The sequence below is a fragment of the Aphanomyces invadans genome, assembly GCF_000520115.1.
Source record: "Aphanomyces invadans strain NJM9701 unplaced genomic scaffold supercont1.3, whole genome shotgun sequence".
In the NCBI taxonomy this organism is placed as follows: Eukaryota; Oomycota; class Saprolegniomycetes; order Saprolegniales; family Verrucalvaceae; genus Aphanomyces; species Aphanomyces invadans.
This window is the reverse complement of record NW_008580148.1, coordinates 2177348-2202776: the sequence shown is the minus strand read 5'-3', so window position 1 is coordinate 2202776 and position 25429 is coordinate 2177348. Positions and strand designations below refer to the sequence as shown.

General features: G+C 53.3%; 17 protein-coding genes across 21 annotated transcripts in view; 8 read left to right on the top strand and 9 right to left on the bottom strand.

Moving 5' to 3' along the window:
• Nucleotides 1–119: 119 nt before the first annotated feature.
• On the top strand, nt 120–2186 carry H310_02316 (hypothetical protein; the record flags this gene model as incomplete). Its single annotated transcript, XM_008865779.1, has 5 exons — nt 120–835; nt 1599–1668; nt 1715–1835; nt 1892–2074; nt 2132–2186. 5 exons carry the CDS (start codon nt 120–122, stop codon nt 2161–2163), a joined length of 1122 nt encoding a protein of 373 aa, XP_008864001.1. The 3' UTR covers nt 2164–2186.
• On the bottom strand, nt 2174–2854 carry H310_02315 (hypothetical protein). Its single transcript, XM_008865778.1, has 4 exons — nt 2692–2854; nt 2593–2645; nt 2485–2535; nt 2174–2426 (listed from the first exon to the last, which is right to left on the bottom strand). The coding sequence occupies exons 1-4, from the start codon at nt 2798–2800 to the stop codon at nt 2205–2207; spliced, it is 435 nt and encodes a 144-aa protein (XP_008864000.1). The 5' UTR covers nt 2801–2854; the 3' UTR covers nt 2174–2204.
• Nucleotides 2855–2969: 115 nt separating this feature from the next.
• On the top strand, nt 2970–3719 carry H310_02314 (hypothetical protein; the record flags this gene model as incomplete). Its single annotated transcript, XM_008865777.1, has 1 exon — nt 2970–3719. The coding sequence occupies one exon, from the start codon at nt 2970–2972 to the stop codon at nt 3606–3608; it is 639 nt and encodes a 212-aa protein (XP_008863999.1). The 3' UTR covers nt 3609–3719.
• A 13-nt stretch (nt 3720–3732) lies between these two features.
• On the bottom strand, nt 3733–4598 carry H310_02313 (hypothetical protein). Its single transcript, XM_008865776.1, has 2 exons — nt 4526–4598; nt 3733–4474 (listed from the first exon to the last, which is right to left on the bottom strand). The coding sequence occupies exons 1-2, from the start codon at nt 4547–4549 to the stop codon at nt 3971–3973; spliced, it is 528 nt and encodes a 175-aa protein (XP_008863998.1). The 5' UTR covers nt 4550–4598; the 3' UTR covers nt 3733–3970.
• A 43-nt stretch (nt 4599–4641) lies between these two features.
• H310_02312 lies at nt 4642–6458 on the bottom strand. Of its 2 annotated transcripts, XM_008865774.1 has the most exons (8): nt 6173–6458; nt 5768–6105; nt 5544–5585; nt 5398–5476; nt 5181–5336; nt 5076–5129; nt 4942–5008; nt 4642–4900 (listed from the first exon to the last, which is right to left on the bottom strand). In XM_008865774.1, the coding sequence occupies exons 1-8, from the start codon at nt 6452–6454 to the stop codon at nt 4719–4721; spliced, it is 1200 nt and encodes a 399-aa protein (XP_008863996.1). In that variant the 5' UTR covers nt 6455–6458; the 3' UTR covers nt 4642–4718. The 2 variants fall into 2 exon arrangements, with proteins under 2 accessions (XP_008863996.1, XP_008863997.1); XM_008865775.1 differs by having other exon boundaries at nt 4942–5129.
• A 29-nt stretch (nt 6459–6487) lies between these two features.
• On the top strand, nt 6488–6929 carry H310_02311 (hypothetical protein). The gene is made up of 3 exons (XM_008865773.1): nt 6488–6600; nt 6657–6748; nt 6800–6929. Exons 1-3 carry the CDS (start codon nt 6510–6512, stop codon nt 6914–6916), a joined length of 300 nt encoding a protein of 99 aa, XP_008863995.1. The 5' UTR covers nt 6488–6509; the 3' UTR covers nt 6917–6929.
• Nucleotides 6930–6933: 4 nt separating this feature from the next.
• H310_02310 (hypothetical protein) lies at nt 6934–8254 on the top strand (the record flags this gene model as incomplete). The annotated part of the gene is made up of 5 exons (XM_008865772.1): nt 6934–6998; nt 7052–7130; nt 7180–7293; nt 7337–7583; nt 7634–8254. 5 exons carry the CDS (start codon nt 6934–6936, stop codon nt 8107–8109), a joined length of 981 nt encoding a protein of 326 aa, XP_008863994.1. The 3' UTR covers nt 8110–8254.
• Nucleotides 8255–8869: 615 nt separating this feature from the next.
• On the bottom strand, nt 8870–10288 carry H310_02309. 2 transcript variants are annotated; one of them, XM_008865771.1, is made up of 6 exons: nt 10096–10288; nt 9893–10039; nt 9698–9831; nt 9615–9642; nt 9520–9571; nt 8870–9471 (listed from the first exon to the last, which is right to left on the bottom strand). In XM_008865771.1, the coding sequence occupies exons 2-6, from the start codon at nt 9985–9987 to the stop codon at nt 8971–8973; spliced, it is 810 nt and encodes a 269-aa protein (XP_008863993.1). In that variant the 5' UTR covers nt 9988–10039; nt 10096–10288; the 3' UTR covers nt 8870–8970. The 2 variants fall into 2 exon arrangements, with proteins under 2 accessions (XP_008863993.1, XP_008863992.1); XM_008865770.1 differs by having other exon boundaries at nt 9520–9642.
• Nucleotides 10289–10691: 403 nt separating this feature from the next.
• Nucleotides 10692–11447, top strand: H310_02308 (hypothetical protein). Its single transcript, XM_008865769.1, has 2 exons — nt 10692–10997; nt 11044–11447. Exons 1-2 carry the CDS (start codon nt 10712–10714, stop codon nt 11367–11369), a joined length of 612 nt encoding a protein of 203 aa, XP_008863991.1. The 5' UTR covers nt 10692–10711; the 3' UTR covers nt 11370–11447.
• On the bottom strand, nt 10707–12621 carry H310_02307 (hypothetical protein). Its single transcript, XM_008865768.1, has 4 exons — nt 12421–12621; nt 11927–12361; nt 11690–11867; nt 10707–11645 (listed from the first exon to the last, which is right to left on the bottom strand). Exons 1-4 carry the CDS (start codon nt 12580–12582, stop codon nt 11512–11514), a joined length of 909 nt encoding a protein of 302 aa, XP_008863990.1. The 5' UTR covers nt 12583–12621; the 3' UTR covers nt 10707–11511.
• A 224-nt stretch (nt 12622–12845) lies between these two features.
• On the bottom strand, nt 12846–17117 carry H310_02306. 2 transcript variants are annotated; one of them, XM_008865766.1, is made up of 17 exons: nt 16558–17117; nt 16376–16498; nt 16186–16323; nt 15929–16107; nt 15691–15874; nt 15513–15620; nt 15082–15462; nt 14914–15018; nt 14663–14871; nt 14456–14608; nt 14250–14361; nt 14079–14187; nt 13799–14025; nt 13656–13742; nt 13374–13604; nt 13244–13315; nt 12846–13193 (listed from the first exon to the last, which is right to left on the bottom strand). In XM_008865766.1, exons 1-17 carry the CDS (start codon nt 17089–17091, stop codon nt 12930–12932), a joined length of 3216 nt encoding a protein of 1071 aa, XP_008863988.1. In that variant the 5' UTR covers nt 17092–17117; the 3' UTR covers nt 12846–12929. The 2 variants fall into 2 exon arrangements, with proteins under 2 accessions (XP_008863988.1, XP_008863989.1); XM_008865767.1 differs by having other exon boundaries at nt 13244–13604.
• Nucleotides 17118–17172: 55 nt separating this feature from the next.
• H310_02305 (hypothetical protein) lies at nt 17173–19043 on the top strand (the record flags this gene model as incomplete). The annotated part of the gene is made up of 9 exons (XM_008865765.1): nt 17173–17544; nt 17589–17840; nt 17884–17936; nt 17985–18063; nt 18114–18161; nt 18207–18425; nt 18478–18671; nt 18727–18860; nt 18918–19043. 9 exons carry the CDS (start codon nt 17173–17175, stop codon nt 18947–18949), a joined length of 1383 nt encoding a protein of 460 aa, XP_008863987.1. The 3' UTR covers nt 18950–19043.
• Nucleotides 19044–19109: 66 nt separating this feature from the next.
• On the top strand, nt 19110–20009 carry H310_02304 (hypothetical protein). The gene is made up of 3 exons (XM_008865764.1): nt 19110–19306; nt 19375–19572; nt 19613–20009. The coding sequence occupies exons 1-3, from the start codon at nt 19169–19171 to the stop codon at nt 19937–19939; spliced, it is 663 nt and encodes a 220-aa protein (XP_008863986.1). The 5' UTR covers nt 19110–19168; the 3' UTR covers nt 19940–20009.
• Nucleotides 20010–20199: 190 nt separating this feature from the next.
• Nucleotides 20200–20933, top strand: H310_02303 (hypothetical protein; the record flags this gene model as incomplete). The annotated part of the gene is made up of 4 exons (XM_008865763.1): nt 20200–20367; nt 20423–20524; nt 20578–20667; nt 20727–20933. The coding sequence occupies 4 exons, from the start codon at nt 20200–20202 to the stop codon at nt 20931–20933; spliced, it is 567 nt and encodes a 188-aa protein (XP_008863985.1).
• Nucleotides 20783–21759, bottom strand: H310_02302 (thiamine-phosphate pyrophosphorylase). The gene is made up of 2 exons (XM_008865762.1): nt 21331–21759; nt 20783–21268 (listed from the first exon to the last, which is right to left on the bottom strand). Exons 1-2 carry the CDS (start codon nt 21734–21736, stop codon nt 20979–20981), a joined length of 696 nt encoding a protein of 231 aa, XP_008863984.1. The 5' UTR covers nt 21737–21759; the 3' UTR covers nt 20783–20978.
• A 697-nt stretch (nt 21760–22456) lies between these two features.
• On the bottom strand, nt 22457–23653 carry H310_02301 (hypothetical protein). The gene has a single exon (XM_008865761.1). It carries the CDS (start codon nt 23580–23582, stop codon nt 22551–22553), a length of 1032 nt encoding a protein of 343 aa, XP_008863983.1. The 5' UTR covers nt 23583–23653; the 3' UTR covers nt 22457–22550.
• Nucleotides 23654–25350: 1697 nt separating this feature from the next.
• The window catches only part of H310_02300, a gene marked incomplete at its 3' end in the record, with an annotated part of 2524 nt that continues 2445 nt past the window's right edge, over nt 25351–25429 (bottom strand). For both annotated transcript variants that reach the window (XM_008865760.1, XM_008865759.1), the window contains one exon: nt 25351–25383. In XM_008865760.1, coding sequence (XP_008863982.1) covers nt 25351–25383 — 33 coding nt within the window. The remainder of the gene's footprint in view (nt 25384–25429) is intronic.

Genomic DNA, 25429 nt, shown 5'->3' with positions numbered 1-25429 from the left:
CTCAATTGTGCCCCTGAACAAAAATACATACATTATGTGGTATCTGAAAAGCAAAATATAAACCACAACCAATGTAGGCACTATATAGTGTGAAATTTGCTCCCAAGCATTGCGGTGGCATGAACGTGATCAAGGAAATCCAACGGCTCAATGAGCAAGAGCTCGAGCAAGGCGTGGGCATTGAGGGGTCGTGGCACCACATCTATCGGGACTCGGCATGGGTGTACGTCGGAGGCCTCTCATACGAACTCACGGAAGGCGACATCCTGTGTGTGTTCAGTCAAGTGGGAGAGATCGAGGACATCAACCTCGTTCGTGACAAGGACACAGGCAAGAGCATGGGGTTCAGCTTCATCAAGTACGAAAATCACCTGTCGACGGTTCTTGCAGTCGACAATTTCAACGGGTCCACGTTATTGGAACGAATGCTTCGTGTCGACCACGTCCACAAATACAAGTTGCCCAAGGAACTGCGGGACAAAGAGGAAAACGAAGTTGCCGACGATGAGGAATTGCGCGGGAAGCCAGGACATGCATACGAAGGCAAGGAGCTAGCGAATAAGTTTGACATCCATCAAGGAGTGGACGTGTTCAAAGTCAAGATGACCAAAGACGAGAAAAAGAAACTGAAGAAAGCGGCGAAGAAGGCAAAGAAGGAAAAGAGGCGGCAAGCAGATATCGAAAAGAAGCAAATTGCATACTTCGAAGAGATAAAGCTCAAACGAGCGGCGCGCGCAGCGCAGGAGGCGGACGAACGTGCGCGACGGATGCAGATCGAAGGCGTGGAAAACCCTGCGGACTTCATTATGCCGAGCGAGACAGGGTGGCGAGGACGGTATGAACCCAACGTTGAGCCTGTCTATGCCAAGGACCCGAACGCTCCCAAGCCACAACCGAATGGATACGGCGGCATCAGCCGTACTCGCTAAACGTAAATTTCCTATCTCGAAGAATACTATTTTTGTATATTTCGTCAAATTGCTAAATTCCGAAAAAGTAGACTTTGTGAAACCGTACTTGGAATTGTAACGGCCGATTTCGTTCCCACGTACGACCATCATGCGCACGTCCGAGTCACCGCGAAGCAGGACGGCATGGACGAGGCTCATGGTTTTGATCATTCTGTCGAGTGGGGGGTCGAGTTATAATCCAGCAGGTGGCGACTTGTGCAATGCCTTGAACGATTGCAGCGGCCATGGCAAGTGCAACACCAAGACGAAAGTGTGCACATGTACCAATGGGTGGGGTAGTCCCACAGACATCTCAAACAACAAGGCCGCCGATTGCTCCAGACGTACGCAATTGCCTTCTATTTATCGTATTCCACCCGGTGAATTCAACACTTCCCACAATTAGGTGTGTGTCCTGCTGCCGCGTCCTGGAACTCGATCCCAACTCAGCCCACAACAGGCCATGCTGTCGCCGAATGTTCCGACATGGGGATTTGTGACGCATCCACTGGCGAGTGCAAGTGTTTTCCTGGATTTGCTGGCGGGGCCTGCGAGCGCAGTAATTTCCAACACTCATATTGTATCGTTTCCCAACTCTGGTGTAGCCTCGTGTCCCAAAGACTGTTCCGGCCATGGCACGTGCGTAAGCATGCGAGCTCTTGCCGGTATTTCCGCCGCCATGCCCCTCTCAGCCCCGACAACTTATGGCGGTCTCCTGGTGCAACTCAATGAACTATTGACTCAATTGACGTTTGTGTCTTCAGAGCACAACGACATGGGATCAAGACCGTGTCTTTGGGTGTGTGTGCGACTCGTCGTGGCCCGTGGGCCTCGCGTCCGGCCAGGTTCAGGCGAGTAGCTGGTTCGGCTCCGACTGTTCATTGCGTACGTTGACGGATGACCATCCATCCTTCACCTCATGCCAATGTCATGGACCACAGAGCATTGTCCATATGGAGACGATCCCGTCACAACTGGGACGAACGAGCTGGACTGCTCGGGCGTTGTCGCCCCTGGCGGGTTTGGAACAGGAACAGCAGGGAATGTGTGCTTTGCCGAGTGTTCCAATCGCGGGGTGTGCAACTATGCCACTGGGGTGTGCACATGCTTTGAGGGATTTTACGGTAATGATTCCATGCCAGGAGCGTGGAAGACGAAGACTAATGCTGTCGTCGTGGCAGGGTCGAATTGTGGCACCATGTCGGTGGGGTAGAGAAAGAGGATGCGAATTTAACGTGACACCATGATTAATGTTTAATCCTTTTTGAGGTAATCGTAGCGGCTCGCCCACTTTTCAAGGGGGGTCTTGTTGGAATCGCCACTTTCAAAGTAATGCGCAAAGGCCATGGTCGTGCCGACGGCAATGCCGGCACCCAGGCCCCACAAGGCGTTCTGCTTCACCACAGCAGGCACAACACCCGCCACGAGGCCACCAATGAAAGGGTTCCACACGTCATCGTTGCTGCGAATCGAGTGCTACGAATTCAACGTGATGACATGGCGTATTGGCAGGGGAACCTCTCTAACAACTTACCGCGACATGTTCGCCTGCTGCAAAGAGAAAGCTTGCAGACCCAAAGGCCACCTATTGATCGACGTTCTGTGAGCACAACATTCGGTACATAATGTGGAAAGTAGGTACCGAGCGACCGCCGATGCCACGCAATTGCTTGGCAAAGCTTGGGAGTTCTTGGCCTACAGCACAGCAATGAAATGCACCAAAGTAATGGAATATATGTACCCAATCGAGGAATGCGCCACACGGACTCCACGGAGCCGACGGCAGCTCCGCCAAACGCACCAGCAGCCGTGAAGAGCGCAACTTTCTGGCCGGGGTTCAGGCTATCCATAGTCGTTGTTGTCTTCACCACTCGTGTAGTGGCTCTTGACTTCGATGCATCAAGGGGTTAGTATAGTATAGTTTAAAGGAAGTAAAAATGACACCACCCCATATCCGGATACCCAACTCTTCCGGATATTCGGTTTTTAACCGGACGTTGGTCCGGTTCAGATGTGAAAATGCCGCCAAAAGCCAAGCGGCTGACGAAAAAGGAGCAGCAGGCGTTGGCGCGGAGACAACTCATCGCCCATGCCAACAATGTCGCAGACTTCATGCCAGAGTTCAAGGCGTTCGAGTTATTCCCGACGACCATGGCTGATGTGTTTGCCAAGCTCAGGTCGCTGAATGCACAACAGTTGTCGGAAGCCGAACGACGCCAAATTGAGGGCGTGTTTCGCGAAAACATGCAGGAACTATACGAAAATTCGACGTGGGGATTCGACATGGAGAAGAAAAGAGTCGAGTTATTTGAGGATGCAGCGCGGTACATCGTCGTCGAACGGACTCCAGGACAGATTGACGCGTTTCTCCATTTTCGATTCGTGGAAGACGAAGGAGATGCTGTTGTGTACGTTTACGAAATCCAGGTTGGTCCTGGTATGCAACGCCAAGGGCTTGGCAAGCGACTGATGCAGTTGCTGCAACTCATCGGGCGCAAGTACAAGATGAAGTTGATTCTCCTCACCGTTTTCAAGTCCAACATCGCCGCCATGAAGTTTTACACAGAAAAGATGGGATTCGTCATCGACGACACGTCGCCGTCTGCGCAAGGGGACACGTCCGAGTCTTACGAGATCTTGAGCAAGTCTCTCGTGTAAGGTTCCGAACGATTACCGGCTTTGTTTTACCATCAACCGGAATTGCCATCCCGCCACGTAACAGAGGGCCAAGCAGGACTTGCACTCGTCAGCTAAAGTGTGAATACGCATCACTAAGCATTATTCCATCTTAACCGGGGCAATCGAAGCCCGAAATCAAACCATGGGATGTGCAGAGAGGGGCGGAAATAGTTCACAATGTCTCCATGTTCTAGCTGGATCGGATTGCCGTTGACTGGGACTGTGTTCGTCTGCAAGGGAGTCCTGAACTGGCACACTCATGGCAACTACTCGTGAATGCGAATGCAATGTCGATCGTGCATTCGTAAGATGGTTCGTCCATTCGTATGTAATTGCCTGGTCTACTTGCCTTGTTCAGCCAAATACGCGTTCCACTTGGCAACATTGGCCGACATGGCAGTGTGGCACTTTTCCGTGAACGGCAATCGCATGTCGTATGCGTCTTCGCCGTCGGCGTAGTACCCCTTCTCGATGTCGTACACTTGGTACTCGAGGGTTTTGCGGTACAGATGGAACGCCGCCGCGTTGCCTTCACGTACGTGGAGAGATACATACTCGGCCTTGAAGTTTTCAACCATCGCACGTTGAGCGGCCTTCATGAGCTTGGTCGCGATCCCGCACTTGCGATGCGTGCGCAACACAGCAAGGGACGTGATGTGGCCATGCGGCACGGTCGCATCTTCTTCCATCTTGGCCAACACGTATCCTACAATCTTTCCGTGGTGGTCTTCCGCCACGTACAGCAATTGCGGCCACGACATAATGTGGTAGTAGTAGTACTTCATCTGGTAGTTTTCAGGCAAGCACCACAGGTTGGCGTTCTGCATTGCAAGCAAGTCCGGCACCTATACACACGTGAGCGTCAAGGCGCCTTCAGCCACCATCTTCCACCCTACCGTGGCATTGCGGATGCACACCATCGACGTCTGCTGTTGCGTGGGGAATCACACACTTTGGTGGACCTTCGAGGTTATTCGATTATACAAGTAGCAATTATTCATTTGTACAGGTGATAATTCGCCTACATCGAAAAAATCGTGGAAAATCGCCAGTTTGGCAATATCCATTTTTACGTGGCGTCCCAAAAGGTTACTGTTCGGGGAGTTGAGGATGGTAGTCGTACACTTGAACACAATGGCGGGCGCCGACGTTGGCGACCTCGGCATCGTCGTCCGTCATATCAGGAGGCAGTGTATACGTGCGCTGCCCTGTGCAGAGGGCAATGCGCGCGGTGTCTGGGAAGGGAAAGAAGGACACACCGTTCACGCACTCTACGCATCGTGTTAGGTTGGTCAGGTTGTGATGTGGACACCTGGCAACGTCGCGATCTCGCTGACGCATTCGCCCGTGTACATATCATACATGAGGACCCTTGCATCCTACAAATTGTTCATGTAACTTGGTTCACAGGAGTGCGCCCTATTCATCTCGACATGGGATGGGTACCGCGCTGCCAGTGACGACGTAGCGACTGCCAATGTGGATGTCAAACGCAATGCGCTACACGCACGACATGAAATCCTGGGTCCAACGCACTTGACGTAGCCTAACCTGGTTCGTAGGTGCCTCACGTTTGAACGTATGGAGCACTTGCATCGTGTTGCGGATATCCCACACGTTGATCGTGTGGTTCTTGCGGGCGCCAGTCAAGAGATACTGCCCGTTTGGAGTGAATTGCACCTGTGTGATGCCTTGTCCATCGTGGCCCTAGCACATCCCCACACACGTCAGCATCCACGTCGTTCAACGTTCTGGATCAGGTCCATGCCTCGAGGCCCATGAAAAGTTCGCCGCTGTCTTCGGCGTAAATGCAAGTCGACCCGCTGTACGACCCTGCGGCATACATCCTACTCGCGAAATCCACCGCGTCATGTACACAACATCATTTCGAGAGGATTAATTGCGAAGTCGTACTTGGAATGATCGGGGTTGAAGTGGATGGTCGAGATAATGCCGCTACGTGGGAAGTTGGTGTTTCATGAGATGGACGCACAACGATAGCGCAAAAAAGCAACTTTTTGCACGAAAAAAGAATTGCTCGTCGACGTCTGAAATCCATAAAAACCAATATAAGAACGGGAAACCGAACGGCGTAAAGTTCCGAGATGAATGGTGACGACGATGGAGGTGGTGAATACCGCTGGCCATGCCGTGTCTTTTTGGTCTTGCTCAAGGATCGCGTGGAGAAGTCGCGGCTGGGCTGTGATACATCGAAGAACCGAATCGTGCGATCGAAACCGCAGAAGATTTTGTCCCCCGTGCCGTTGAATGCCACCGAATACGCGGACGTGAGTTCGTCCAGGTGATCGTACGCGCGGTAGGTCGCGCGCAGGTCCCCCGTGTACGCATCCCAGAGATGCACAGGGTGCGCATGACTCGTCGTGGCAAACACACACGTTGCTGGGTCCTCCGAGTTCATGTATGGATACCACTGGAAGTCATACACCGTGCCGCCTTCATGCATCCTCAACGTCTCCTGGACATCGACACACGTTCTTTCATCCAGATCAACTGCAAAGAGCATGCAAGAAGGTGTATCGTACCGACTGAAGATCGGGCTCTACGTCAAAGAGGCGTAGCACGTTGTCGTCGCTGTTGGTCAGGATGCAAAGGCCGTCTGGAGACACCTTGACTCCGCGTGTGAAGTGCGCGTCGAATGGCGCAGTGATGCAGTGCTCCAGAATAGGCTTAGACCCTTGGATATGCTCGTACCATACGATCTCAGGGACGGCAGGCTCTCTGGGTGTCTCCATATTCACGTCTGACGCTGGGATCTGGTTGATCTCCGCACCATTGTGGCTCATGATGGCATTTGTGCATGGCATGACGATGGTACGGATAACATCCGGATGCACAGTGCGTTCGACATGGCAGTTTGTCATGTGCGGAAGAGCGTGCTGTGTGCTGCAACCCGAAGAAGTAATCAAGGCAACCCACACGACGGTGGAAGACTTTGTCGACCAAGATAAGTGTAAGAGCTTAAGGACATCGCTGATTGAACTTCATGGCCCGTACCGACTGCGGTAGACTCGCCTCACTACAATGTGTCCCCTGGCATGGCAACGCCAATTCTGTATCAGGACAAGGCTACCAAGCACCTCGTTGTGCGACCGATGAAGGTAAGGCGCACGGCGCATCTACCGCTTTGACAGCGCTGATGCGTTTTCCAGTGGGGACTTATCCCGTCGTACATGAAGCCCGACGAGAAGGTGAACCACTTCATGCGCTTCAATGCCAGGTTGGCGGCCTCCATTTCGATCGCACTACGTCAAAGAAGTAATACATAACATGCAGGTCCGAATCCATGGCGGAAACGCCGGCGTACCGCCAACTTGTCGACCAAAAGCGCTGCGTCGTGTTGTTTAATGGGTACGCACCTCCCTGCCATTCCATGTCGTGTCCATGACCCGATGCAACATCAGGTTTTACGAATGGCAAAAGCTCGGCAAGTCGGACAAGCAACCGTATTTTATTCACCTCGCCGGCAGTCCCATCATGCGCGTTCGTCTTTGCCGTTCCCGCGTGACGCCGATCGTGGAATCCCGTGTAGATTGCAGGGCTGTTCGACGCTTGGCGCAATGACGAAGGGAATATCACTTACACGTACTCGATCATTACGACGGAGTCCCCGCCCAAAATGAAATGGATTCACACTCGGATGCCGGTACGACCTGCTTCATCCACTCGACCGTCCTATTCGTCGACAGTTGATCTTGCGAGATGCCGACGAAGCCGACCGGTGGCTGGCCGACGAGGCCGCTGACAAGCGCTTCAAGCCTTTTTTGTCACTGGTGCGCCCATATCCTCACGATGACCTGACGTATTACCCCGTGACCAAGCAAGGTTCGTCCATGCGATCTAGTCACATTTTTGTCGGAATTTCTGTGCATGCAGTTGGTCAAGCGACATTTGATTCCGACGCATGCATGGCAAAAGTGGATGTTCGCGTAGCAGGTCGAACGACTCTTGCGACATCCTGCATGGCGTCGTGACGATTGTTGTAGGCAAGATCACGTCTTTCTACAAGCAAATGGACGGCCCTTCGATCAAGAAAGAAGACCAAGCGGAGTCCGTCGCGCCAGATCCTTTCATTCCCCTCAAGACGGAGCGCTCCGACTGTGCCGACGATGCTGCGCTGTCGCATCACGTCTCCTCAAGCCCGACTCGTGTATCGTTTAAACGGCCAGCGGACGGCGCATGTCCCTTGACATGCATGCCCCCTCCAGACAAGTGGAATTGCGATGCATGCACGTTTGAAAACGCTGGCGACGCCAAGATGTGTGCCATGTGCGACAGCCGTCGAGAATTGCCCTTGGCCGAATGGACGTGCGCCACGTGCACTTTTGCGAACGCGTTTACGACGTCCTCGTGCTCTATGTGTCATGCATCACGCGCGCCAAGACCGACACTTACGCCAAAAAAACCCAAGATTGGCGAGTCGCCGCAGAAACCCATCACGTCCTTCTTTTCCAAGCAATGACGACGGCGACGGCCTCCGCGCCATGCCGTCACTGCACCATACGCTCATGAACATGGGCACGTTCCAACCCCGCCACCTCATCCATGTTGCGACCTACCGCGTGACCGAGTTATTAAAGCTGCAACGAAGCATACTTTAGACCGAATCGTCGATCACATCGAGGACCACATGCACGTATCAGCCGCATGGACGAGGTAGAGAATGCCGTCAACGTCCTGCGCTTTGTTGCAGACTGGCCACATGAATTGGTCATGCATCTCCACTGCACGCAAGAAAGTAGCATCTTGGCGATGTTCAGATCAATGTTCGGTCCATGCATGTGCGGGGGCTGTCCATCTCCAACAGATCATCGATGGTTAGGGGGGGGTACCTCAAGTGAAGGCAATGTGGTCTGGTCAGGTAAAGTCGACCTCAGAATGGGTAATCTCACCGTCCCATCGTCGCAACTCCCTTGCCCAACTGTCTTGTTCATCCTTCCTACATCTTTCGGTGTGAAGAACCTTCCTCGAGTCACCGAATTACGTCGGCAATGACACTGTCGTTGGGTCCCAAAGCAATGCTGTAGCGAGAAAGTTTTACAGCTCCTGTAGCCAAAGGTCCCCAGTAGAGCACGCGTCAAGGCGAGTTTCATGAGTAGAACCTGCACGAAGATGCTTGCCATTTGTGGTGGATGCCAAGGCAAGGCGACGGCGTCGCCCAACGTGTCACGGAACGAGTGGATCGTCATGATTACGATGCAGACGACCGAGGACAATATGAATGAGGAGACTGTACATCGGTTGCGAGGTTTTCTCGAGGGGACATCTACATGTGGCCAACAATGGTTGCCAACGCAATTGCCGGTGGATTTTTAGTGGAATGTTACAGCTCGTCCTGGTCGATCTTCTTGGCCGGCCGTTGAAAGAGCAGCGACTGCTGATCCAGCATGTTGGGGATATGCGACGGTGCTTCCTTGAAATCCTCGTCGTCGACCATGTCCGTGGGTGTCTTGACCTGGCCCGTCTTGGTGTCAACGGACGACGGTTCGCCCACAACGTTCCCGATAAAGCTCTTGAGGGTGTAAAAGTAGTCCATTCCCCCACGCATCCAGCTGTCGTTGTGCGTGCCTCGAGGAATTGGCAGCCATGCTCGCAGCGTGCTCTTGACCGCGAGCGCGTGCAGGCGCTGCATGTGCGTGTGGGGCACGAGCTCATCCCGCTCGCCCGCAACAAATAGAATCGGGTGCGTCAGCAACGGTATCCGACCTTCGTTGCCCCAGTCAAGGCGCAGAACCACCGACTTGACGTGCGACAGCCATGGCATAACTTGATCTACCATGGCCGAGATGGACAAGAACGTGTTTTCAAGGATGAGGCCAGCGATCTACAACGTAGGAAACATGAGCGCAAGCAGGTAAAGCATGCTATACACCTGTTTGGGTCGTGTCGTCGCGGCGTAGACGGCGACAGCGCCACCGAGGGATCTGCCAAAGAGGATGAGTTTGGATGAATCGACTGTAGAGGCACCGCGCGAGTGCAAGTAGTCCAGAACGCCCTGCAAGTTGCAGAATGGTGAGAATAGATAAGACAAAAATGGTCGTTTCGTCTACCTCTGCATCGAGCTGAAGCCCGCGCTCCGTAGGCTCTCCTTCGCTCATCCCAAAGCCACGGTAATCGACCAGGAGAATGTTGCATTCCAAGTGGCGAAACATCTTGGCGGCGTTCGGGAGACGGTATCCAATATCTACGGGTGACTGAGCATGAGGCCCAAGACTTTTGGATGAAGGGGGACGAGATGAACGTACTGCCTGCATTGCCGTGGAAGAACACGATTGTCGACACTTCTTTGGGTTGCGGTTGTTTCATGAGCCACGCGTGAATCTTTACACCATCCGCACATGGTATGAACACATCTTCGTAGTCGATTCCGTACTCGTCGGGACGGCGGTACCCTGACGTAGTCGCGTTGACCTGGATGCCTGCCACAAGAACAGAGCGACGATAGTACCTTCTGGGTTCTCGGTGGTCAGCTTGGAGACACCAGGCATGCTAGGAAAGTAGAGCAGCTTCTCTTGATACACGTAGAGGATTCCGAGAAGGCCGACGGCCAGGGCGCTCGTGGTTACGACCAGCGTCTGCAGCCATGACGCAGCCTTAGACATGACGTCTCCCATGCACACAATGGTCCGCGCTTACAAGATATTTTTGCCAATTCGTTTCGATCGGAACAGGCCATATATTTACCAAATATTGTTGCTTCGAAAATTTCTTTCAAGCAAAATATATCGAAGCGCACGAACTGCTTGATTCTACGAAATCGTCACTTGATGACAGATATACCACCACGTCTTTGTCAGCAAAACTCTGTTGAGCAACGTGAGGATAACTATTAGCCATCCAGGCTGCGCTATGCTCACATCGCTGCGTCACTGATGCTGTGTATATGCATGGACTGCTCGACTTGTGTTCATGATTTCTGAATGGAGTTTTCATTTGTTGGGATGTTCTCAATTGTGATTGGTCGATGGTAAAAATCTTTTCCAAAATAATATCTTGAGATTTGTAAGTCTGCCTGGGTGTAGAAAAATGTCACCCCGAAATTCCATTCACACTGTCACAAAACGATGGTGCACAATGGGTCCGTGGACGCGGGAGTCGCTGGGACGACTGGCAACAGCGAGGCCGACGTCGACGTTGATGAGGTGCTGACGACGTACAACAATATGGTGGAGCGACATAATCCTTTCCGAGAACCCAACACGGCGTCCAACTACGAGGAATTTCGTCTCGCTGCGGGATATGACATGAATCTGTACGACATATGCCGGCAGCCCCGTGAGCCACAGGACAGGACACTCCACATTCCAGCCTCGTCCTTGGATGAAGAGCTGAATTGCGCCATTTGCACTGGTATGGATATTCCTTCCTACTACAAGCCTCACGCAATGAACGCTAGGTATTATCCGTGATGCGATGGTGATCACGGCATGTCTTCATCGTTTCTGCACTGTCTGCATTCATCGACACATCCACGAAAAAGGAAAGAATACAGTGTGCCCAGTGTGCAACACGCCCTTCACGACCCGCCGAGCGCTAAGACCGGACCCCACGTTCGACAACCTCATCAAGATGGTGTATGGCGACGTGGATGCGTACGAGCAGGCCGAGGAAGCGCGCATCCAGCTCAACAATAAGGAACTCTTCCCTCGATTAGATCTCGACAAACACAAGGACGACATCCCGATCAACCCCATCGCGAACAAGCGGCATCGCTCGCGATGAGGTGTAGCAGATTGAATGATCAAGTTCAAATTGAAATTATGCTAAAATCTCGCAAATGTATCCAATTAATAGTTGGCATTTTGAGCTATTTGTCAGAGCAAGTTCAATACGACAAAAAGTCATAAAACGAGGTATGCCAGCATTACAACAAAAACGGCACCAAGGCCTTGCGGCCGAGCTTCTTATAGTCGTCGCCGTAGGTCTTGTAGTAGCCCTTGTGCTTCTGGAGTGCCCACTGAGCCATTTGGAGGAAGCCCACCAACGTAAAGAGGTAGCCTGGAATGACATGAGCCTCAGAAGAAGGGCATTCGTTTGCTTACCGAAAGCGATTTGAGTGAAGATGGAGAATCCCACCCATCCAAGCACTTCAAATGTGTAGTTTGGGCACGACACGAGGGCAAAAAGGGGACCCTTGGGGATGTTGCGGGCGCTCGATCCTTCTTGAGTACGCATGAGGCGGAATTGCATGTGCACGCTGAAGTTCAACATTTCAGACACCTATCGAGGAGCATGGGGTACTGCAGAAGATGATGGTGACAGACGGATGCGCGACGTACCGCAAAAATCACGAGCCCGATGAGGACTTGGGTCTCGGACTTGGGTCCTTGGTACAGAGGGTGGCACAAGGGGTACCCAATGATCAAACCGAACGACCAGTAGTACATGCAGTTCTTGAATAAGTTGAAGAGCGGCATTGTCGGGCGGGAGAAGCGATGGACGAAGATTGTTTCCAGCTCGCGCTTGAGGAAATGGAGCGTCCACGCGACAATGCCATAAGTCGCGGTCTTGCTGAATGGAAGCGATGCAGCCTTGGCACCATAGAGGAACGCAGGGCGCGTGGCGTACAATAACACAAACACCATGGGACCCAGGTATTCCAAGATGAAAACGGTGCGGTAGCCGATTTGGGGACCCAAGTCCTTGACGACAAGGGCATTCGTGCCTTCGACGAAGCCGAGTGTCGCAAGAGTTTCCAAATCGCCAGTCAAGTTCTAATGCAGTGGAAGCACATGAGAACAAATCGCAAAGCCTAGGCATCGAACTGATCGACCTTGAACGCGTCGCCGGTCGTCTTGAGCTTCAAACCTTGGCGGTGGATACTCAAGCGAGTGATCTTTTGCAGCTGCTTCTTCAGCTGCGCGAGCGTGTCCTTTGGCTGGGCCTCCACGGTGCCATACTCCTTTCCTTTGGCGTTTGAGACCGTGATCTGCATCGTCAATTCCAAACTGGTGTCCTCACCACCACAATCCCCTCGCAATGCGTCATCGAGATGAAACCGGACTCGTCTCTGATTTGCTATAAATGAGAGAATTTACACCAATCATACGTGCAATACAAGCAACCGTACTTTAAGGGGAACCATGACCGCACTTTATCGAATCCTCTTTTGTTCAAGGACCAAAAAAGGCCGCAGCTGTCGTTGGCGACGACGCACACAATGCCGTAAATCCTTGCACGAGATGCGAGGAAACGAGGTCCCGGTCCGCAACACTCGATCGTGTACAGAAACATATTCCCTTTGCATGTACAAGCAGCGTGCACCTTTCGCAGGTGCAACTCCTACGTCATTTCAAAGCCAGCGCCGGACGTGATGGCAGTGAGCAGCTTCTCCCGCAGCACTTTGTAGCTCGAGTACGTGGGAAGTTTAAGCGTGTTGAAACACGTGGCGGCAGACGGCAACTTGTCGTCATCGCAGCGAATCGAGATCTTTTGCACACAAAAGGGAGGATGCAACGAATGAAACCCCAAAATCGGAGCCCGTTGGCATGACGTTACAAAGCGGAGAAAGAGTGCGCGCTCACTCGGCGTAAAGCTCTCAAGCGCCTAGGATCGTTACATCACCATGTTTCCCAGTTCTCGAAGCGGAGACATACCTTCCACAGCCACCCAATGCGCTTGTCCTGGGAAAAGTACCCTCCCGTCAAAGTCGTCGCCGACTTCAAGTCCTATACAAGGCACGAAACATTCGAAATGGTTCCTTCCATCATCGTATTGGAGCATAACCTCGACGTCGAAAGCGCTGGGTGACCCCGAGATTAGAACTTGGAGCTCGGGTTCGTTGAACATGTGCAGTAGCCTGACGTTCACGACGTCGCTCAGTCCGGCCAAGAAGGCGGCGCTTTGGTGGCGGATCTGCACATTCAAGTAGTAATTTGCAGCCAAATGGATGTATCGGAAGCGATTGTCGTTGGTGACACCCACGTTGGACCCTCCCGGCAAGAGGTCCACTTCTTTCTACAAGTCCGAGTGCCGCCACGTAAGTGAAGCGATGATCGCCGAACGTACATGCACGCCAAAGCAGTCTTGACCGATCGTAAAAGACAGCCCAAGATCTGCTACGTTGCCTTCGTATCCCTTGAGGAACATCAGGTTCTACACGGCCGGTAGCACCATCACTGACTAGCCCTCGACGTCGTTGGACAATTAACCTTGTACAATTCAGGATCAAGCGATGGTAAATCGTGGATGTGGTTGTGGTTGCCGAGAAGCTTTGACAGGAAGAAGCGAGCAAATTTGGGCTGCACGACGATGTTCTCGTAGAGGGCTTTGCCCAAGATGCTGCCGAGGAACTCAAACAAGAGCGTGTCGTTCGAGTGGACTTGACTCGACATTGGGTTTGGAAAGAGTAGGTGGTCGTCCGAGCACTGAAATAATCCTAGATAGTCACCGCATGCATGAGGTTCGAGATCGATGGAGTTGTGGTCTTGCCGTAGTGGGGATCGAACGCCATCTGACTCAACTCGGTCCAAAACTCCTTGAAGAGCCCCCCCGCGTCGATCCCGACCTCTTCCGTCCCTGCTTCGTTGATAAAATGCACCTGGGCCATGGCCAAAAGATCGCAATTACTGGTGCTTGAAACCCAATGGGCCATGCACAAACCTGGACTCTTTTCTTGAGGTCCCGCCGAATTGCATTGAGCTTGGTCAGACCGTCTTCCAGAACATACCCACGTCGAATCGTAATGCGGCACGGAGGAGCCATTTCCTGATGCCTGCATCGAGACGTTGTTTCTTGTACATCATCTCGAACTCGATCAAGGATGCTCCATGTGCAAGCAACAAGCGATGTCAATCAGGGGGCAATACCTCTCTCGCTCGAGCTTCAAGAGCGCTTGGAACAGCCGTACGCGATCTGCATACGGTAGCAAGTACGGCATTTGGCGCAAGAGCATTTGGCCTTTTGGGTCTTCGTTCAGCACACTCTCAAGCATGTCGTCACCATCCAAGTCCTTGACAATCCTATACGAGTGTATTGTGTGACATCGATGCATACATGCGTTGGTAGTCACAGACCAGCTCGTGACATTGGAAAACGGGCGGCGAGAGCACCGGTTGTACAGAGACTGCAGTAGCCACGTCGCGGCATCGACAGCGTACTCGCCAAACGGATGGGTGGTTTGCGTACGGGGAGCAAGCCAGTATCGTCGGTAGAGGACGTGTTTGAAAAACACGACAACGCGTTCGACTTCGGCCAGTGGAAGAGGGAACCCTTGCTCATGCATCTACATCCAATATGAGGAGAGTGCTAGACGAGTTGACGTGACCTCGTTGTCGTGGAGGACGATCAAGAGGTTGTTGTATGTCAGTGCAAACGTGAGCAAGAGACAAGCCGTGGGGTCGCATGGCGCTGCTCGCTCGAGAAGCAACGACTACGACAATGCGCGGGTGGCAATCAATGCTTCTCACAAAAATGTTATGTGGTTCACACGAACCTGCGCAGTCGCATCAACGTCGTGCGTTTCCTGGAAGTACGTCCACAAGGTCGTGACGAGCGACGTCCCGTGGGCAGATCGATAGAAGCTGAGAAAGCTGAGCATTTCGGGGGAGTTCTTCTTGTCAGTGGACTTCCATCGCCACAGAAACAAGCCACAGAGTCGCACGAGGGACGTGAAAGCAGCATTGCGGAACGGAGCGACATCTGGTACGTGGGATGGTGAGTCCTGCGCGGTAGATGGTCGACGAGGAGGCCGCTCCGACTTGAACAGGTTCAGATTTTGCATCAGCTTGGTCGTCCACTGGGTCTTCTTCTTCCAGAACCGTCGCAAGATCGAAAACGACCCCTGCTGAGCAATGTACCCAAACCCATACTGGTCCTATACGCACCCCGAACCTTGAGCCAGTCGAAGCAATGTTATGTACGTACTTCATTCGTTGCAGCTTCAGGGAACATTGGGGCAGGGACCACGGTCGAGAGCGGCCTGCGGAGCCCTTCCGGGTTCACGGTAAAGCACTCCCCGCACCATTGCCGCATCTACAAACGTCGTCAGCTCAATTCAAATACGTCAAAGAACTGAACAATTCAAGTGATGTTGCGAGCACACCTGCAAATGGATGATTCTCAATTGGGCAACGACCGCTGGTGGATACATGACGGGGACGGAGTGCGACGTGGAGATATGCATCCACGTCAACGGTTCCAAGCTGAATGATTCTTCCGGAATGACAGCCAGTAGCTGACTGATCCACGCGAGATCTTGCGGCAGGGTTTCCGTCGTCGACGACCTCCTGCGAAACGCCGAAATAAAGTCTGGAAGATCGATGCAGGTAGGAACGTCATACAGCGATGTTTGCAGTATTTCGAGGCCATTTGCAAGTAAGAACACCGAGCATGGAATGCCAGGTATCGGTGATGGTGGGCATCGTGAAAGGTCCAGCGGGACGGTGACAAGGGCTGGCCAGAGTTGATGCAACTGCGTCAACCAAGTCGGCGGGACGCGCATGTTTGGTACGGTCAAGATCTATGGACTCAGCACATGTCAGTTGCGCTGTGACCATCCGCAGAGAGGGAGATCGACATCGTAAAATGTGTTCAGTACATTGCAAAGCAGTGCATGGAGAATGGTAGACTTGTCGTCAGGGGATGGAGCATGCTGAACGAGGTGTAAAACCAAGCGCCACCACGACACATTCACGGCTTGAGCTGCTATCAAGGCATGCCGCATGAACACAGTAAACTAGAAAGTTGTATTTAGATGCGACGTAATGGGGCGTCGAGTGCATCCGTACCTCGAGGCGAGGCGGCATGGTCCACCATGGCTGATCGATTGGAGCGAAGGTGTCATACGTCAAGATTTTTATCATCGCTTGGTATGGAACAGTTAATGTGTGAGCGGACGGTGGACGTGTACTCTACGAAGAGCATTGCTTGATGTGCTCGGGTGACGACAGGAAATGAGGTGGTTGCTTACCGTGGAATGGCACCCCACGAGTGCTTCGACAAACTCGAGGGTTTGCGCCGATCCAAGTTGAAAACAACCAGCAAGGACGTGCTTCAAAGTGGCAATCGACATGTTTCCAAATGCAGCTGGATATGAGTCCCCAGAAAGGATCCAATTCGATTGCAACAATCCGACAACGTGCTCGAACTTGGTGGCATCGGTCGCATCTATTCTCGTTGTGGATTTCGATCTTCGCAACTTTGCAACAAATAAGACGGACGAAACAAGGGGTAGAATGACAGACGAGGGTAGAATAAACTCCTTCTGAAGCATCTGCTTGAGGGTGGCGATGTCTTGTAGCTTTCGATCCACATCTTCGCGCAGCTGCTGCTGGAACGATAACCGCGCAAGATGGCCGCGAACCACCGCTTGCACCGCAATCACATGCCGCTCCGTGTATCGCCTCTTCTCTCGCTCCATGCGCAACTTCCTCGCTTCCTCGACGATGTCCGTCCTGGATCGGGCCGTTCCGCCTTTCTTGAGTTTATCGTCTCGACGAAACATATTCCAGCATGAGCTTTCGATGACGGGAATGAGCTATCCGGATATTCCGGATACGAATCGTCAACTCGGAGCATTTCAACGATGGTGTTCATCGCCATCCTGGTGCTTGTGGGAATTGGCTTGATCCAAGCGTATGTGCAAGTCCTCGTCGTGGGCGGTACTGGCAACCTAGCGACCAAGTACATTTGGCCTGCATTTGAGCACCTGCGCCGTCGTGACGCATCGGACAAGCCAGCAACTTTGCTTCGATACTGGGCTGGTGGGGTAAGTGACAAGGCCTTCGGCGAAAGCATGATCAAGGGCATCCCAGATGCGACAAAGTTGGGTGTTCGATACGCACGATTGAGAGACGGTGAGGACTACAAGGCTCTGTCGGTCAACTTCGACTGGGCTGCCCCAGATATGACCGGGCTCATTGTATACTTGGCCGTCCCACCGCAATTCTTTGAAACAGTAAACCTTCCTTTCTTGAGTTGTGCTAACCTTGTGTCGGGTAGATTTGCCATCACGTCCATGCTCACCTGCGCCATCCCGAGTCCTGGATACGTGTCGTTGTCGAGAAACCGTTTGGCCACGATCTTTCCAGTGCGCAATCATTGGCCATGTCGTTGCGCGGCATCTTCAGCGACGACGAGCTCTTTTTGATGGACCATTACATGGGAAAGCGGGGCGTTCACGGCCTTCGCACGTTTTTGACTGCCAACCACGTCGAATACTCCAAGTGGTGGCCGAAATTGTCTCACATCCAAGTATTGTCCATGTTCTTCCATGGCATTCTCTCATGGGACGCAGATCACGATGCACGAAGCCGACACCGTTGCGACACGAACGGCCTTCTTCGACAAGTACGTGCACACGAGCGATGTGTTTGGTCTCAATGCGGTGAGAAATAGCGTCGGCATTGTGCGGGACGTGATGGCGAACCACTTGACGCTCTTGTGGGGGCTCGTGGCCCCCCCTCTGGACTCCCCGGTATCCACTAAATTGATCCATCAGATGCCTTATGTGTCGGCCGCGTGTAGGCGAACCGCCGCCTCGACTTGGTCCACCAGTTCACCTTTGATCAGAAGGTGCGATCGTGGATCTCCCTCAAGTCTTCGCATTATCTTTTCTAGGGCGTGATCCTTGGTCAGTACGACGGCTATGCCCAAGATGTAAGTCTGGAGCTCAAGAAACCATCGTCCACGACAGCGACGGCGGCGGCTGTGTGTTTTCAGCATAAAGATCGACGCCGTCTATTTGCGTCGTTGACGGCCGGGAAAGGACTCAGTCAGCGCCAAGTCCGCGTGGCGCTGCAGTTTGGAACGACATGCACGCTGTTGTTTGTTATACAAGTGAGAACACATCGAAATATGCCAGTGTTCCAATCGTTTGAACGCATTATAGGGACCAGAAGGGGAGTACATTCAACTATGCGACGCCCTTGTGGCCACGATGGTCTCTCCAGCCGGATGGGTTCAAGCAAACAGCAGCGCATTACCGATGACACCGCCAAACACTCGTTTTGTTCCACACGTATCGTTGGAATCGACGAACGCGTACACATTTCTCTTGGGCAAAGTGCTGGACGGAGATACAAGGTACCGTCGATTGCGCAGCACCTTTCACTGGAACAAATTGACACAAGTGATACAGTCATTTCATGCACCTCGACGATATCCTTGCTGCGTGGAGGTTGTGGCAACCGATCTTGGATTACACCGACGCTGCCCAGGAAGGTGACCTGTGGACGTATCCGCTGGGGGATGGCTCGTTTCTCGACCTGCATGGTATGGATGTATCCTGCTCAAGTCGCACAGAGCTGGCCTAATGGATGCTTCGTGCAGGGATGGAAATCGGTGCCCATGAAGAGCTGTGACCTCGCAAACGACCTCGTCATGGTTGCTTCCAAGGGTGGGATTCTTTGGATTTTCATAACACAAAAATCGTAAATAATGAAAAATTTCAATCCATTTTTCATCCGAAAATGTACCTACATTTCACCAAAGTACGTTCCGGTTATGTACACGTTTCGTTTCCTCGCCTTCAATTCACTTGGCCTCCGCCGCTTGCTGCTGCCGCTCCTGGACGTGATTTGATGGACGTCCAACGAAAAGAGTTGCTCGAGGAGGTCATGACATGGCATCACCGCATGTTCCGCGAGCTTTTGTCCCAGCACCACCAGCTTGTGGAAGCACACATTGACGTGTTTGGTACGCACCCGATCACGCAACGGGTACGTCGTGCTCTGCCGTCACGGGTAGTCTTCATTCCTCGACAGCATCTCTCATAGTACCCCCTTAGGTGTATCGATCGGCGAACAAAGAAAACTTTGAGGAAATCATCAACCCGAAGTTAACATTGGACAACATGATGGTGACCGACTTTATGGTCGATCTGTGCGACGAACATGTTGGGGACGACGGGAGCTGCACCGTGGATCAATTTCACCACGTCCTCGATGCAATATCCAAGCAGGATTCACAGACCTCGAAGCTTACGGTGAGATTCGTACCCGTGAACTCTCTCATCGTCGCATTAGCTGGGCGACAAAGTCCGCACGTGCTACGTGATCGACCGAACGCTCCACTCGAAGCGCGTGTCTGAAGGGGATGTGCTGAAGCTTACCGAGCGCTACCAGTCGATAGGTGCTCGAATGTTGTTGCAATGGGTCGTCGACACCACGTCTCGTGGCCAGCCCGACGAGGATTGCGCCAACCTTTTCCTCCGAGTGCTCATCTCGATTCCTCCAAAAGACCCTCGAGTTCTGCGAGAATTTGGAAGCGTCCTCGCGGCCCAAGCTTCACGGCAAGAGAGCCCAGTCATGCGCGCGCTGTTCAACCAGTTGCTCGCGTTATTCGAGAAGTAGACTTGTAACACTCCTTTGCTATTTAACACCTCAACAACGAGGCTCTCCATCTCGCCCAGAGGCGCACTCGACTGAATCTTCATCGCGGTCAGCCCGATTCCGTGTGCATGAGGAGGATGCGGCGGTCCCCAAAATTCTCGCCGTCTCCGGCTGCGAAATGCCTCGATTGGGTGGCTAAAAATAGCGGCACTTCCGCCGTTTCAAGCGCTCAATGGCGATATTCTGCAATGCGCACCATCACACCGCACGTCATCCGAGCCATGACGATGGGCGTCGTCGTTGCGTGTACGTCGCTCACCCTTGAAGCCACATGTGTCGAGGACTGGTTTATCTGCCCCAACGGCCGTGGAGTCGGCCGGGATCCTCTGCGCAACTGCGAACACTATCCTTGCAACATCACATTGAACGACGCCTCCGGGCCGTCACGAGTACGCAAGCCCCCGCTGAATGGCATTCTTCACCTTCCTCTCGCGTGTATTCCAGAACATGACGTGCTCAGGCGACCCATTCTTCCAGGTTTGTCCATCCGGTGACATTGTGCTCCGAGACTTTGCCAACAACTGCACGTTTTTCCCGTGTCCTCCAGTAAGAGCACCGGCATGGACAAGCATGGCATACTCGTCGCGTTCTTTTGCTAGTCCTGCGCGAACGATACGCTCGTGTGCTCGTCAGGAGATGTCAAGATTGCCAATCCCGCGCTGAACTGCACCTTTGATCCATGTCCATTGGTAATTTTTCATCCGTCGTCAGTTGATCGACTCGTTGGTCATGTGGACATCGTGTTCAGATGTGTGCCAACGACACGTTCACGTGCCCACAAACGCTGGCTGTTGTCCGCAGGAGCGCCGCGTTGAACTGTACCTTCAGCCCATGCCCCCCCGCCGCGGCGTGCTCGACGGAAGCAAGGTATTGCGCCGCAACCAAGAAGTTCCAGCGGCGTCGAGTCGACCTCGGATGCGATTTCGATCCGTGTCCAAGCATCAAACCATCGTAAAATGTCGAGTTTAGACTTGTTTGAAAGATTTCCTTCGACAGCGTTTCAACCCTTGTGGTGACGACGCACACTTGCTGCAAGGTCTACTGCCGCGCCACGGACGTCGCTGGCGCTGCTCAGTGCCGCCACCACAGCGACACCGGTAGCCTTGGTCGCCATGCAAGCCTCGACACGGTCCATATTGATGCCCCCGATCGCAACCACAGGAACGTTGAACTGCCGCGCCATCTCGACTGTCGAAGCAAGTCCGTCCAGGCCAATGACCTGGCCATTGTTTGCATTTTGCTTGGTGCTCGACGCATACACTGGCCCAACGCCCAAATAGTCAGCACCCGCTACACGAAAACATTCATGACATGTTCCTGCACATGAATAATCGATAAAGCACCGACGGTACCTTTGCATGCAGCTTGGGCCTGGATTGCATCGCGTACCGTGACCCCAACCAGAAACGACGGTGTCGATCCCACCAAAGCCTGAGCGTCTTCCACGGCCGTGTCTTCTTGACCAATGTGCACACCGTCAGCTCCAATTTCCAGAGCAAGTTCGACATGGTCGTTGATTATCAACGGGACGTTGTGCGAGTGTGTCAACTCCCTCAATGCCACCGCCATCGCTCTGAGCTCTGGGGAGTCCGCCGCGAAGATCTTATTGCGCAACTGTACAATGTTTACACCCCCACGAAGGGCCTTCTCCACCGTATCCACCAGCACGTCGGTTGATGCGATGCTGGGCGTTACCATATACAGCCACGGAAACGTGGACTTGAACGCATGAGCGGCGCGCGGAAATCTCGACGACATCCTTCGATGACACAGAACTGCAGACGCCAGATGGAACTGAAAACCATTGGATAAAAACGTGAAAATAATCATCTCGGATTGGCTAAAAAAACAAATAATTCAATAAATATTGCTGTTCGTATGGTGGGCATCACACCTGTTCGCCGCGGGATCATGGCGGTGCTGCGCTGTATCGAAGCAATGCATGGCTGGCAACGCAAAGCTGCGTCGCCAGCATCCTGAAATCTCAATGAAGCGTGCACCACGGCGGCGACACCAAAAGCCGACAGGACTAACGACGAGGGACAGAACGACCATGTTTATCTTTACTTCTTTCGTCAACGCATCATGGTGCAAGCAAGTGGATGGACAGGCGCCGCACTCACATATGGGAGCCTATGGCGTCTCATCCTTTGACTCGAACAATGGATCCCCCATGAGAAAGGAGTTTTCATTCGCGGAAGGGCATGGAAACAATGTCGACACCCTGGCTGACGGCGCGGTCATCCCAGCCATGTCTACAAGTACCAAGTACGGCATGGTTGGTACCATCCTACTCATCCGCGAAGCGGAGGCTTGTTCAAGAGTGGGAAAAGGCATTGCAACCATCATCCACGACGCGAACGACGCTGAACTGCTGGCCCCAATCGGCATTCCCATGTCGTCGTATTGATGGGTAGTCGGGAGACCAGCCGGTTCGGCGGGAAGGCGTCCGGCACAGTTCATCGGAGCTGCCCAGGCGTGGGGGTCACCCCGCCATGACGTTGTCATGGATGTCGTTCTGTGCTCGATCAAGCGACGATGGCTCGACATAACCAATAATGCGAGTGTTAAATTATGGGTGTTGTTGCTGCTGTCGTTGCTTTTCCTGAAAATAATCTGCCGAGTCAAAACGCTTGCGTTCCTGCAGCTTGCGCTGGATGAAGACGTTCCTTGACACAACGCGACTCGTGGGAGAGGACAGGTCTCGGCTGCTGCAGTTCCCACTCGCGTCTTTGATGGGTTTGGGGGACTCGACCGAGATCTTGAGGAGTTTAGCTTGATGTTGATCGGCGGCCATGGACCGCGCAACTTGAGCAGCGACAGCGGCTGAGGTAGACGACGCCGACACCCCCTTGCTGTGTTCCATCGAGTAGTCCGCCGAATCGAATCGCTTGCGTTCCTTTAGCTTTTTTCGAATGAGGATGTGTTGCGCGCATAGTTTGCCGTAGTTGGTCGGGCCGTTGGACACCTGCGTCGATGCTGCCGTGTGGGGTTCAACGGACATGGGGATATCCGCAGCACCAGTGGCTTCGATATCCTTATCGTTCTGAGGCAGTGGCAACAAATCTTCTGTTGGAATTCCATCTAATTCACCTTGCCCGTTCTGTTGCAGCTGGTAGTCGGCCGAATCGAATCGACCTCCGTGCGCCAGTTTGCGCCGTAGAATAATGTTGCGTGCGGAGAGCGCGCCGTACTTGGCTTGCTGCTGCGCCTTGGCGACTGTTGTGTCGGAGGAAGATACAGTCGTTTGACGGTTGGCGGGCGACAGAGTCATGGAGTCTACTGAGGGGGAGTTCGGCGCGGTGGCGGAACACGTGTCCTCGCTCATGCTGTCAAAGAACGCGGCCATCCCAATCTGCACAACAGGAGATTGCACGTGTTCTACCGGTGTGTTCGACGCGCGTTGGAGAATCACGGGGTTGGTGGTAATGTGCAAGTTCACCGGTCGGGTAGCGCCGATTGTCGAGTCGTGGTTGGTCGTCGTGGCCGACACTTGTTGCTGCATCGCATAGTCAGCCGAGTCGAATCGTTTGCGCTCGGCGAGCTTCTTGCGGATCATAATGTTGCGCATGGAGAGTCCCCCATACTTGCTTTGGGGGTTCATCGGGAAGAATCGGAAGTGGCTGCGGCGTCGCGGTGCCACCCCTCGCGTTCGTTTCTGGCGCTGGTTTCGACGGGTATACTTTAATCAAGACAAAATGGGATATTTTCGAAGGATTCCGGCCAGGATCCCGTCTCGCCCAATCAGAACGCGCTCTGGCCGACCCAGACGTATTTATAAACTCGGGCGACGAAACTTCGAGAACCCCCAATAATATTATAAATACTATATTCCGTGCCTATGCTTTTGTATGGAAATTGGGTTGAATTGTCAACTTGTCGAAAAATCAAATAAGATCGCTGGCGAATTGAAAGGGCGTCGCGGAGAAGCAGTCGGCATGCCGTGCCTGGATTGGTCGCCGGAAGACAGGGACGAAGCAGGAACCTGCCACGTGACGTGTGCGGCCGCGCATGTGATACACGGCTCACCAGAATGCGTCGTTGTAGGCGTGCGTAAACCCCGCGGATGGGGCACGGTGGCGGCGCACGCACAGTCGGCGTGTCTGGACGTGGATTTCTATAGTCAAGTGGTTTTGACTCATGAACAAGGACTAGGCTAGTCCGCTCATGTCTCGTTTGGTCCAGTTGTCCTGTCACGAGAGTCCCATGCGCGCTCTGAATCATGGCCTTTCGGCAACTCCTCCGGTCATCCCAATCACGAAACATGAGGGGTGGAAACTTGCGGGCTGCCCAAAGGGCAGCCAGCTACTTGTGCCCCACCCGGCAAAACACAGCGGTGGAAGGAAAGCGTGGGATGGTTTTTCCTGGCGAGGAGGCACCTAGCGATAGAACGAACTGGTCAGCGCAGTTGGGCTGCAGTGGATGCCGTTTCTCATTGCTCAGCGTACATGTTCGAACACGATGGCGACGGTCAACGGAAGTTGATGTCATTGCACATGCAAGCGCCATCGAATGCGATCGGGTGCACAAGCGAATTCGGTTCGGATCGCGCGAGAAGTGGAGCAGCGGCTGCACCTCCCACCCACTAAACAACGATCCTGTCATAGCGAATGGATGGATGGCCCAGCCTCTCGCCGTTGACAGGTCCGAGGATGGGCACGCGAGTGCCGGTCTTCATTGGACAGTGATGGGTGGCCTTGTGAAACCGTCGGACCAGACCAAGGAGCAAGGTGTGTTGCCGTCGAGGTCGCGAAGAGGATGGTCATGTCGTCTTGGAATGTACAAGTGAATCGCTCGTCAAGGTCGCGTGTGGTGTGCAGGGGTATGGAGGACGCACGTCGAGTCACGTCAGCAGCGCTCACGTTGTCCGCTATCCATTTAAAGCCCGCACGGCATGGGACAAGCGTCACGACAACTGGCGCAGCCCTGTCGTGCTGCGAGAGGAGCCGACCGGTCTCTCACTCCGACGGCAGAATTCGAACGCAGTGCCACTGAACCCGACCAGCCTGCCTTGCCGGCTTGGAAACGGTTGGGAAAGGTTGACATTTCACGAATGTGAGATAAAACGCTCCACGAAAAAAGAACTTGCATCTCTTGCCGCCAGAGCATTTCCACACACAGGCATGATTCGAAGCAATGGGGCAGCTTCACGAACAGAGATGGAAAATGGGACTGTTGCAGCACAGCTTGTGTCGCGAGAACTTACCAGAGCCTTGACCTCTCACTCTCACATGGTGTCGCGCATGGTCTCCCGCGCCAGTCATTCCAACGTCCAGCAAGTGTACCTTGGAGATATTTCACGTTCCTATGGCGATTTTTGCTGCCATAGTCTCGGCGTTCCGAGCTCGAGGCGCCGGGAGTCGCTGGTACCGTCAATACCTTGCAAGAGGCAGTTCCTTTCTAAGCTGGAGCAACACGGGGCGTTCCCGACAACATGAGAATGCAGCACGA

Coding starts and splice junctions, on each gene's coding strand:
- H310_02315 (XM_008865778.1), bottom strand. CDS start 2,800: ATGGATAGCCTGAACCCCGGCCAGAAAGTTGCGCTCTTCACGGCTGCT. Junction 2,536..2,592: donor GTGGCATCGGCGGTCGCTCG/GTACCTACTTTC, acceptor GTCGATCAATAG/GTGGCCTTTGGGTCTGCAAG. Junction 2,427..2,484: donor CAGCAGGCGAACATGTCGCG/GTAAGTTGTTAG, acceptor TTGAATTCGTAG/CACTCGATTCGCAGCAACGA.
- H310_02313 (XM_008865776.1), bottom strand. CDS start 4,549: ATGGTGTGCATCCGCAATGCCACG. Junction 4,475..4,525: donor TGTGCATCCGCAATGCCACG/GTAGGGTGGAAG, acceptor ACGTGTGTATAG/GTGCCGGACTTGCTTGCAAT.
- H310_02312 (XM_008865774.1), bottom strand. CDS start 6,454: ATGCCATGCACAAATGCCATCATGAGCCACAATGGTGCGGAGATCAAC. Junction 5,586..5,767: donor AAGACACGGCATGGCCAGCG/GTATTCACCACC, acceptor CTTCCCACGTAG/CGGCATTATCTCGACCATCC. Junction 5,009..5,075: donor ACGTCGTCACTGGCAGCGCG/GTACCCATCCCA, acceptor AACAATTTGTAG/GATGCAAGGGTCCTCATGTA.
- H310_02311 (XM_008865773.1), top strand. CDS start 6,510: ATGTGCGGAAGAGCGTGCTGTGTGCTGCAACCCGAAGAAGTAATCAAG. Junction 6,601..6,656: donor CTTTGTCGACCAAGATAAGT/GTAAGAGCTTAA, acceptor CGACTGCGGTAG/ACTCGCCTCACTACAATGTG. Junction 6,749..6,799: donor TCGTTGTGCGACCGATGAAG/GTAAGGCGCACG, acceptor TGCGTTTTCCAG/TGGGGACTTATCCCGTCGTA.
- H310_02309 (XM_008865770.1), bottom strand. CDS start 10,261: ATGGGAGACGTCATGTCTAAGGCTGCGTCATGGCTGCAGACGCTGGTC. Junction 9,832..9,892: donor CTTCCACGGCAATGCAGGCA/GTACGTTCATCT, acceptor AGTCACCCGTAG/ATATTGGATACCGTCTCCCG. Junction 9,472..9,519: donor CGACGACACGACCCAAACAG/GTGTATAGCATG, acceptor CCTACGTTGTAG/ATCGCTGGCCTCATCCTTGA.
- H310_02308 (XM_008865769.1), top strand. CDS start 10,712: ATGGTGCACAATGGGTCCGTGGACGCGGGAGTCGCTGGGACGACTGGC. Junction 10,998..11,043: donor GAATTGCGCCATTTGCACTG/GTATGGATATTC, acceptor AATGAACGCTAG/GTATTATCCGTGATGCGATG.
- H310_02307 (XM_008865768.1), bottom strand. CDS start 12,582: ATGCAGATCACGGTCTCAAACGCCAAAGGAAAGGAGTATGGCACCGTG. Junction 12,362..12,420: donor CGACCGGCGACGCGTTCAAG/GTCGATCAGTTC, acceptor CCACTGCATTAG/AACTTGACTGGCGATTTGGA. Junction 11,868..11,926: donor TCGGGCTCGTGATTTTTGCG/GTACGTCGCGCA, acceptor GCTCCTCGATAG/GTGTCTGAAATGTTGAACTT.
- H310_02306 (XM_008865766.1), bottom strand. CDS start 17,091: ATGTTTCGTCGAGACGATAAACTCAAGAAAGGCGGAACGGCCCGATCC. Junction 14,609..14,662: donor TTTTCCAATGTCACGAGCTG/GTCTGTGACTAC, acceptor ACACTCGTATAG/GATTGTCAAGGACTTGGATG. Junction 13,605..13,655: donor AAGACTGCTTTGGCGTGCAT/GTACGTTCGGCG, acceptor TCGGACTTGTAG/AAAGAAGTGGACCTCTTGCC.
- H310_02304 (XM_008865764.1), top strand. CDS start 19,169: ATGGACGTCCAACGAAAAGAGTTGCTCGAGGAGGTCATGACATGGCAT. Junction 19,307..19,374: donor CGCACCCGATCACGCAACGG/GTACGTCGTGCT, acceptor GTACCCCCTTAG/GTGTATCGATCGGCGAACAA. Junction 19,573..19,612: donor CACAGACCTCGAAGCTTACG/GTGAGATTCGTA, acceptor TCGTCGCATTAG/CTGGGCGACAAAGTCCGCAC.
- H310_02302 (XM_008865762.1), bottom strand. CDS start 21,736: ATGTCGTCGAGATTTCCGCGCGCCGCTCATGCGTTCAAGTCCACGTTT. Junction 21,269..21,330: donor GGCCCAAGCTGCATGCAAAG/GTACCGTCGGTG, acceptor GTTTTCGTGTAG/CGGGTGCTGACTATTTGGGC.
- H310_02301 (XM_008865761.1), bottom strand. CDS start 23,582: ATGAACCCCCAAAGCAAGTATGGGGGACTCTCCATGCGCAACATTATG.